The sequence below is a fragment of the Protobothrops mucrosquamatus genome, unplaced genomic scaffold, assembly GCF_001527695.2.
Source record: "Protobothrops mucrosquamatus isolate PMUCROS unplaced genomic scaffold, P.Mucros_1.0 scaffold383, whole genome shotgun sequence".
Lineage (NCBI taxonomy): Eukaryota > Metazoa > Chordata > Lepidosauria > Squamata > Viperidae > Protobothrops > Protobothrops mucrosquamatus.
The window spans coordinates 171,901-182,241 of NW_015386715.1; the positions used below are offsets into that span (position 1 = coordinate 171,901).

The 10,341-nt window shown below is 39.8% G+C and overlaps 1 protein-coding gene across 1 annotated transcript in view; it reads left to right on the forward strand.

Moving 5' to 3' along the window:
- Nucleotides 1-7,142, forward strand: part of WIPF1 (WAS/WASL interacting protein family member 1) — a 41,458-nt gene extending 34,316 nt beyond the window's left edge. The window contains exons 7-9 of the mRNA XM_015815901.1: nt 1,379-1,603; nt 3,556-3,669; nt 6,154-7,142. Coding sequence (XP_015671387.1) covers nt 1,379-1,603; nt 3,556-3,669; nt 6,154-6,209 — 395 coding nt within the window. The 3' untranslated portion in view covers nt 6,210-7,142. The remainder of the gene's footprint in view (nt 1-1,378; nt 1,604-3,555; nt 3,670-6,153) is intronic.
- The last annotated feature ends 3,199 nt before the right edge of the window (nt 7,143-10,341 follow it).

Consider the following 10,341-nt stretch of genomic DNA (forward strand, 5'->3'; position numbering starts at 1 on the left):
TGAAATTTGGCTCTCCAGGACTTCCTGATCATGCAGTCCTCCATCCCTGTAGGGAGCAGGGGGATTGGTCTCAAACTCACTGATTTTTAGATTCAATTTTTTTAGGTTATTTTAATATTTCTTTTATAAATAACTGAAGGTGGCAGACATGCCCAGTACTCCTTCCTCTTCCTATTTTCCTCACAACAGCCACTCTATGAGGTGGGTAGAGCTGAGAGAGAGTCACCATCCCATAGTCACCCTGCTGGCTTTTATGGTTAAAGCGGGACTAGAACTCATGCTCTCCTGTTTTGTAGCCTGGTGTCTTAACCACTAAACCAAATGGGTTTTTAACGTCAAGGGGCTATTTATTGTTGGAGTGCAATTCATATAGCTTGTTCAAGCTCGATGGCTGCCCAAAGTCACTTAGATTAAATGAGTGGCCATACAAATTGAATTAATAATATCAACAATTAGGAGGACATGTGAATTAATAGTGTCTACAGTGGCTGTCTCTCTGTCTCTCTGTCTGTCTGTCTTCAAGTCAGTCTTGACTCTTGGTGACTGCCTGGACGAGGCCCTGCAGTGTTCTTGGCCAGATTTCAGAAGTGGTTTGCCCTTGCCTGCTTCCTAGGGCTGAGAAAGAATGACCGGCCCACGGTCACTCAGCTAAATTTGTGCCTAAAATGGGACTGAACTCACAGGTTCTCTGTTTCTAGTCCAGTTCTTTAACCGTGCCCCAAACAGGCTCTTGAAGTAGAAATAGGGCATCAAAAAGTTCAAGATCGTTGCAGCAGCACAATCAAAGCCTAACTCCTTTTGCATGTGTGTTGACATAGCATGTGTGTAAAAGGAACAGGATTGTGAGATTGAGCTACCACAACTATCTTCATGATTGTTTTTGACACGCATCATTGCAGGTGCTTCCCTTTTCTCTGCTTGTTAGTAGCATTCGTGTTGTATTCCTTCTACATACAACTACAATGGAATTATGTGAATGACTTTGGGGAATGAGAAGAGAAGCTGCCTAGGAAAGGATCGGAAAGGGAGGCAGGAGCCCCCAGTGGCTTAATGATCGGAGAAAGAAACTAAGGAAGAACCCGCCCTAATGGATTAAGCAATTTAAAATGGCAACGGAAGTTTGTGCCTCAAGGCTTGCAAGATTCTGTTGATGTAGCCTTACAATAAAGTAGAATGATCTCACCCAGTTGTGTTTCCGGTCTGGTTTACCACAGAGAGCTGACCAGCATTTGCTTATAGCTTATGAGAAAGAAATGGGTGTCTGTTTCCCAAAATAAGGCAATTGGAGGGAGGGGGCTGGCTTGTTTGGAGGTTTGAGAAGAGTGATTGGCTCTGCCAAAAATGTAGAGTAACTACTCTATGTTCTCATTATTTTCAGGATCTCTTCCTCCACCTCCGCCTCCGCTAACCAGGAATGGAAGTACTTCCAGGGCACTGCCAGCTACTCCCCAGCTTCCCTCAAGAGGAGGATTTGAAAAACCCAGAGGTGGGGCTGTGCCCCCACCCCCTCCTGACAGACCAGGTTCTGGAGCACCACCACCCCCTCCTCCACCACTCTCCTCGTCTGCCCTCCGAAATGGCTTCCAGGATTCATCCTGTGATGGTGAGCAGATTCTCTGGACGGATACTTTCCAATTTGTCAGTGGTGTGGTGGAAAAAATGTGATTTGTGAGCCTCACATATAGAACGGCAGGTATGGAGAGCTCTCATCATACAATTGGAAGAACTTTCTTGCCTTCTGGAAGGAACTCTGCATTCCTCCCAGCAAGAGAAGTATTTTCCATATATGCTGGACTCTTGTAGACCTAGAAAACAAGAAAGGAAACAAAGGATCCCAATGTCATCATTGTGGCTTCTGGGGAATCAACTTGCCTTGAGCTTATGGGAGAAGAGGCATAAACAGATTAGTTATTAGCCACCATCCTGCTCATTATGGTTGTTCAGCTCCGATTTATATATCTATCTCAGTTCTCTACATCAGGGTTCTTCAACCTTGGCCCTTTTACGACTTGTGGACTTCAACTCCCAAAATTCCTCAGCCAGCGCCTGGCTGAGGAATTCTGGGAGTTGGTCCACAAGTCGTAAAAGGGCCAAGGTTGAAGACCCCTGCTCTACATAAATTAGTCACTCTACAGTTATTTGGCTTCAGATTTACAGAAAAAAGGAAGTGAAAGTTGAGAGTAAACAAGAGAGAAGTAGCAGATTGGAGGAGACTCCAGATTTGCACAGCATCTGTTCTTCTGGCCACCTTCACTATGCTTGAAGTTTTCTTGCTTATTCTGCCATCTCCAGAAGACAGAAGCAAAAGGAGCAATCATAATGAGCTGGATGGTGGCTAATCACTGATCTAATTATGCTTCTTCTCCCATAACCTCAAAGCAAGATGGTTCCCTAGAGGCCTGTCTGATGGTGTTTGGGTTCATTTGTTCCCCCTCTTGCTTTCAACACCATGTTACCAAGAGTCCTGGTGTTTATGGAAAATTCTTCTCTTACAGAGTTCTGAAAGGAACTCTGCATTCCTTCCAGAATACAAGAAAGCTCTTCCAACTATATCAGGGGTACTCATCCTTGGCTGTGCTGGCTCAGGAATTCTGGGAGTTGAAGTCCACGAGTCATAAAAGAGCCAAGGTTGACTACCCCTGAACTATATGGTGAGAAGTCTCCATACCTGTCACTGTATATGTGAGGATCGCACATCACATTTTTCCATCACTCAGTTCATATAATAATCAAAGTAGGCTGATTTTTTTTCAATAAGTAAAGGATGTTCCCTTTCAATACAAACACAGGGGATGGAGGAAACAAACTTTTGACCACCTTAGAATTTATATTACCCCTTGTATTTTATTCATTAAATGCATCAATCTTGCTAGAGGTAAAAACTATAAGAGAAGCTGTGCCTGCCTATCTGGATCAGTTATATTACAGAACATTATTGCTGCAAGGATATTAGAAATGTTTTGATGAATAAATAGATGTTGTAAGCTCGCATGTTATTAGTAATATTTTTATACGGTTTCATGACCAGTGCCAGCTTGATTTTATATATGTGGACTGGGTGAAGTTAATGAGAATGGAAAGAGGAAGTGAAAGGATGTTCTTTTGAGTTAAACATATTTGTAACAATGTTAAAGTCCTGTTAGAAACAAATTAAAGGTATATAGAGTCATGAGACAATTTAAGGAAAAACCTAATGCATTCAAGACATGCTGGATGTCAGCTTATCCTGAATCAAAGGGATGTATTTCTGTTGGGAAAATAAAGTGATTTTAAACTAAAGATGTTCCAGTATTTGGAAATATAATGCCAGCCTTGACAGTCTCATGAAAAATAAGCCCAACCATGTTAAACAAGGTCTATTCCCTTTTGGATGTATTCCCAATTTAAAATTGGTTTACAGAATATATGCACTGTCAAATAATACGTTGTCAATCCAATATTTTCTAAAATATAGGAGTCTGTTTTCTCTTAAATGAGTCTATTAGGGAGATTTGTATTAACATGATTTGCCTTATGTATGTACTAATGTTACACAATTCCTTTACGTGTATCTAGATGAGTGGGAAAGCAGATTTTCCTTCCATCCTCTGTCTGACTTGCCACCTCCAGAACCATATGTGCCCATGAACAAGAGTTATCCGAGTAAATTGGTAAAAAATGACAATAGAAGTAAGTCTTTTTTTTCCCTTTTAGAAAGTAGGCTTTATAATAGTAGACAGTATTTGGTGAATTATTTCTGAGATGAAAATATGTGAAATGTTTTGCATGCTCAGAAGATACTCCATAAATGTTGAATATAATTATTTTTGGTAAGAACATGGGAAGAGAACCAGTTATCTCAACAGGAGTGGCTCTGGTTCTGCTCTCTTCCCCAATGAGTTATTTCAGTGATACAATTGTATAGTTTGGTAGATTGCAAGGTTAGTCAGATAGATAGGTGAGGGGTCTCCAACCTGTGGGCCACGGCCCACTACCAGGTCATGGTCTCTTGGCCACCGGGCCACGTGAATGGTTGGCCAGTGTGCGCACATGTGAGTTCACACTCCCCCCCCCACGCTAGCCCTACTTTGAGCATTGTGCGGGCGCTAGCTCTATCCTGAGCGTTGTGCCAGTGCTAGGTCTGCCCCAGTGTTGCATGGGCGCTAGCCCTATCCTGAGCATCATGCAGGCGCTAGCCTCATTTTTAGTATTGTGTGGGTGCTAGCCCCGCCCCCAGCATCACATGCACATTCGCGCCGCCCCCATTTGCGTCATGCATGCGGTCCCATACCTGCCCCTTCCTTCTCTCCAGGTTGCCTACCTCTGCCATAGATTATTCATAGGTGCCAGTTAGACCTATCTCAACCCTCCTCTGTTTGCTGATAAGGCAGATGCCTCCTGTGCCAAGTTAAGAAGCCAAAGATGGAGAAACAACATTGCACTGATTCTCTATTGATCTTCTTCTACTGTAGATATTGGAGAAGGGAGAAGCACAAACCACTAGCTACGAAGAAGAGATCAAGCAAGCAGAAAATCAGTAGATACAAATAGGAAATTCCTATTTACTGACGTTCTTCCACTTTTGCTCATCTTTCAGAATTGCCAGCAGATAGAATGACTGTTCTTCATGCGGTGATTCACTCTAATTCAGCATGATTTTACCTCTGATGTGCACCAGAGGGCATAATAATAAAATCTTAAGTAACTAGGTTTTAGACAAATCTAAAACTGTTGCTAGCACTCAACTTAGTATTTAGCAGTCAAAGCACCAGGAGACTGCGAATTCTAGTCCTGCTTTACACACAAAAGTTGGCTGGGTGACTTTCTGAGCCCAACACACCTCACAGGGCTGTTGTTATGTGGAAAATGGGAGGAAAAAGGAGTAGTGTGTGTGTTCACCACATTGAATTATTTATAAAAATTGTAAAGGCAGGATACAAATAAATATTCTAATTTCAAAAATGTGCTCTTTATCTCTATATAACTTTAAACACAGTCATTTAACCAAAGATTAATATTAAAAGGTTATAATCTGCAAAGTATGTTCTGGGCCATCAAGTGCTTATAAAAAACTATTTTTTTCCTTTCACATTTCTTCTCTTCTGTAAAAATTAGTCTTCCGTTTTGGGGTGGGGAGGGGTTAACTATAATGCTGCATTTAAGAGTGCCATAATTCTGCCATGCCAATAGATGTCTCTTCATGACTTTCAAAATCATGATAGCCAAATCTTGATAGGTTGACTAATTTGAACTTTTAAATAATTTATTTTTACTGAGATTGCTTTTATATTTGTATAGCTTAGAACTGTGATCCCCAACCTTTCAGGTTTGGTACCCCCGGGAGGGGGGGATGGTTCTGTGTAAGTGGCAGGCGTGCACGCAAGCATGCACAGCTCCATTTGTGCAAACGTTGGGCATGCACGTCTGCCCTTCGCACAAATGGAGCTTCGTGCATGAGCGTGAGCACCCGCCACTTGCTCAAATGGAGCTGCATGCACGGGTGCTCACCCGCCACTCACGCGGCCGGTTCCAAGGTAGCAGGCCCGGTAGTAGGTTGGGGACCCCTGGCTTAGAACATTGTACAGAGTTGCATGAAGGGGCCTGTCCCCTGAAAAGACTGCTATCTGCAAGAGCGTTCCATTTTCTTCATCAGAGTGGCAAAAGTGTCATAGTATCACAGCGTAGACTCTGCCATTTCATATGTGTTTGTAATATCACAGTGCACTTAGAGAAGGGGCAGATTTTGAATGCTGAGCTGAAATACAATGGAAATTCCGCCCTCTGTTGCCGTCTCTCTTAAGAATGCTGCCATTGCTGACCCCGCAATTTTACCATATACCACTTACTAAGATGCCTTTTTAAAGAACTTCCTATATCAGAGATCCCCAACCTTTTGGGCACCAGGGACCGGTTCTGTGGAGAGAGATTTTTCCACGGACCGGAGGGGGCGTGGTTTTGTGTGCTGCCTGCCTCTTGTGGATGGGGCTTTGCTTGTTTGTGCGGACCGGTTGCTGACATGCCGCGGCTGTACTGGTCCACGGACCGGGGGTTGGGGACCCCTGTCCTATATGCTTAATTTTTCAAACCTGTTTCCATCCAACAAAGAACACATATATAAATTTTGATAAATCCATCATAAAAGATGACTGTGAGGTTTGCTTTCTCTTTCTTTAGGTGGATCCAGTCGCAGAGAAAGAGGTGCTCCACCACTTCCTCCAATCCCACGGTGAAGTGGGCTTCTAATCCCTTTCAGGATGACTGTTGTCCTTATGTGTCCTTTGAACCTCTCCACATGTCACAACGCTCCTTCTTCAACAGCACATTTGAGCACAGCTCTCCATCTTTAGATGAAGTTATTTCTTTTTATTTTCCCATTTAATTTGGTGAAGCTCAAGGACCTGTTTTGAATGGCCTGCCTACCTTGGTTTAGATACAGGGTGACTGAGAACTTATTCCCCATTTCTTGGCATTTAGTTCCATACCAGTGGAATGTGCTTCCAATTAAGTGCCAAAGTATCCTTACCTTGAAAACTATCTTCAGAACTTCTTGAAACTATCATTTGTTGCAGTTTTGCTCAGCCTTGTCATCAACAAGGAGAGAAAAGCTGCCTTGGCTTTATAGCATAATATTCTTAAGATGTAATTCCTGGAGATGAAAATCTTCCATATTTCTATGGATGGAAGTTGGGTTCACTTTTTAACTGTAATCTCTGTGAGATTACTGATCGATTTGATCTGGCCCATTTGACCATTAAAAAAAAAAAGTGTGGCACAGTAATTGGTACATTCCACCTCTAGGAGGAGATTGGGATAATTACGTGACATTTTCCCAGGCAATCTGTTTGATCTGTAATGAATTGTAGCCTTTCAGAGACCAAAAGAACGTTGCCACCAAGATTGCTTATAACTTCCGTTACAGCTTTCACAAATGCATCTCAGTCTAGCTGTTGGGCTCAATTGGATTGAAGTGGAGAATTAAAAAAAGAAAAATACTGTGCACTCAGTCGTTAGGTTGGGATGATTGAGCATCATTGTCATCTTGAGGATTACACCATCACTTCACTAATGGTTCTACTATTAGACCTCCCTTCCAAGACGTATCGTACCCAAAGCTTCCCATTTATATGTAATGTTTACTATAAAAGCCTGTATTTTGATCCATGAAAGACCGATACTTAGCAATTATTTAGTGTATCCAAGTATCAAAGAATGCCACTAAGACTTTCTGTGACTTTTTGCTAATATCTATGTGCTGGACCTCCATTTTTATTATGGTACAAGTTGAAACTTTTGAGTATGAGAAGTTTTTATTTGGTTCACATGTGCTTCAAACAGCTTTTCTTTTCTTTTGCGTGGCAGCTACTAATCAAACATCCAACTCTATGTAGGAAATGTCTAACTGTAGAACTATAGAACAAATTCAGTTGAGCTTTTACAAGCGCTCATTAAGATTTCAATCTGGGTTCAGAAGAGTTTAGTATTTACGTTCTGATTTTGCAGCAATGATCATTCCTTTCACAGGATTTTCTTTACCTGAAAAGGTGCAAGAGAAGACTTGGTTATTAAGGGTTGGGACCCTATGCTTTTGGAATCCTGCCTGACAATAAATGGATTTGGCAATTTACAATGTTCATTCTACCTAACTGATATCAACATATGGCAAGAATCCTTGAAGAATTTATGATTCTGTACTGAAATTCACACGATAAGCTACCCAGAGTGGCTTGATGGGGAGATGGACAGCATATAAATGTAATAAATAAGCAATCATAAAATAAAACAAATACAGTATCTACTTAGGGGAAACAAATTATGAAGATTTAATTTCAAGGATCTTCTCGTTTTATCTGCTTAATACTTCCCAAGGTAGAGACAGGAGAGTGATCTTTCAAATGATGTTAGCAGCATCTGTAAGGGAGGTAAAAAAAAAAAAATCAAAATGGCAGTCACTGCAGCATGATCGAACCTGCGCCCTCTTTCTACCCGTTGTGACATTGCAATGCACATACAGAGAAGCAGGGTTTCAACTGCATTGCCACGACTGTTATCTTGACTCTTTTTGACTTCACCTCTGCAGATGCTGCTGAGCAATGTCATGAGATGGAAAGAAGCAGAAATAGTGATGAATCGATGTGTTTAATATAATGCACAACAATTGTGGAAAGGTAAAGTAAGATTAAGTCAGATACATGAAAAGTACACTCACGTATTTGAGGAAAAGGTCTGAGGATACACTCGAAAGCGTTCATCAGTGGCCTTATCAGCAAAGATACCCTTTTGTGTATTTCCCGTTTATGATAAACAAAGGATGGAACTAAAGAGAGCAGAGAATATAACTTTACATTTTCTCTCTGTGTGTGTATGTTGTTTTTAAGTTTACTTTTTTGGTTTGAAATAGACTTTGTCTTAGTGTTGAGGTTCATTCTTTGAACCCACTTCTGTGACAGAATTGGTATGCAATGAATACCTTTCAGGATCCAAAACCTTTACCCACACAAATTTTGCTGATATCAGCGATTTACATAAACTACAATCACAAATAAGTTTCAGCACTTTTCAGAGTGATATATAGTCTACAATTAGATTTTTCACAGTGGACTGTTGCCCTGTTTGTATATACTTATTCTGACATTCATACAGATTAATCATTCCAGTTTTAATCGGATTGCCGTTGTACAGTATGTATGTGTGGATTATAAACAACTTCATGACGGAAAAAAAATAATTGAATGATTATTTACATTTTGTTGCAGAAACTGGAATATTTATGTTTTCTGTATTACACAGATTTTTTTAAATGCTCCAAGGTCTCTGCATCTTGTATATGTACTTTGATAATCAATTTTTGTTAAGCATTTAAAGGGAATATTGCAGAAAGAAATTCCAAATTCACTGCAATTGCAGTAGTTAATGTAATAGAACCTTTTGAGCTAGAAAAGTTGGACAAACTGATTTATCAACAAAAGAGCCTGACATACTGGTACTCACTCACTTTTATGTTAGTAGATTGGCCATTATAAATAAGGTTATAGAGCACTGTTCTTTTACCAGTAAATCAGGATCAGTTTTCTTCAACCTGGTGCTTTCTGGCTCCAGTGGGATGTCAGTTCCAAATCTCACATCATTTAATCACCTTGACCATTGCTGATTAGGAATAACAGGACTTAGAGTCCCAAAATGTCCAGCAAGAACCAGTTTAGGAAAAATTAGTCAAGACATGTGAAGAAGTATAGTCAGCCAGGAATAGAAAGAGCAGGCAAATAATAAAAATACCTGTACTCCGCTTAGTTATTTTATCTTACTGTGCTTGTTATAAGCACATACCAGATAACATTTCTTACTATAACTACTACTACTATTAATAAATAGCTGCCATTTTTCTGGGGTTTAGAAAATCATCCTTTTTTTTTAAACTGGCAAATTTAATTCTAGTGCAATATGTATCTGAAATTCCAACCAAAGCCTTAACGTGCAGAATGTGATGTGGCCTTCAGAGAGATACGTTGTCTTCTCTCTTTCTCAGAGGATAATTTGTTAGCACTTTCTCTTCTATAGGAATCTTCCTCAAAGAATTTATGCTAAATACTGTAAGAAAATATTTCAAAAGAGAAGAGATTTGTTTTGGTTGTGTAAACCACACATCTTTTTCTTCCACCAGATATATATTAAAAACAACATGTTTAACACATTTGAGTATAGATGTTTTAGAGTACATATTTATTTACGGACAATAAGTAAACGGGAAAATAAAATCAGATTTTCACCACTGGTGCCTTGAAACACCTTGGTGCCTTGAGTCTAAATGGCAGCTTTGAAAAGAAACAAGATCTAAAACTTATTGTCTCCAGACCCACTGTGAACTTCAAATATAACATTTATGCTTTATCATGTGTGACATTCAAGCAACATACAACCCACAGTGTTCACTCTGTAGCATCTTATCTTACTGTAAAGAAATACAATATAATGAATTGCAAAAGACTTAGACTGCAGTTTTAAGATCTTTATTCTAGCAGCGTCTTGGATGGATGAATTCATGGAAATTTGAGATGAATGTGTTTAAAATTTGAAAAAAAGACAAAATTTAAATCCTTTTTATATGAATCAAATCCATTGTGAAATAACAGGATATGCATTTAAAATATATGATCCATACCCCCCTTTTTATAAAATTGCACATATGTCATGGAATAAAACATGCCCATATTGTAAATAAGATTGTTTCTATTTGACTTTAGGTTATTAACATGCTTATCTTAAAGTACATGTACATGAGAAACTAAATGGCAAGTGATTTTTTTGCATGTACAAAGGAATAAAAATTAAAATGATGCAAAGGTTTGTCAGATGGAGCTGTATTTG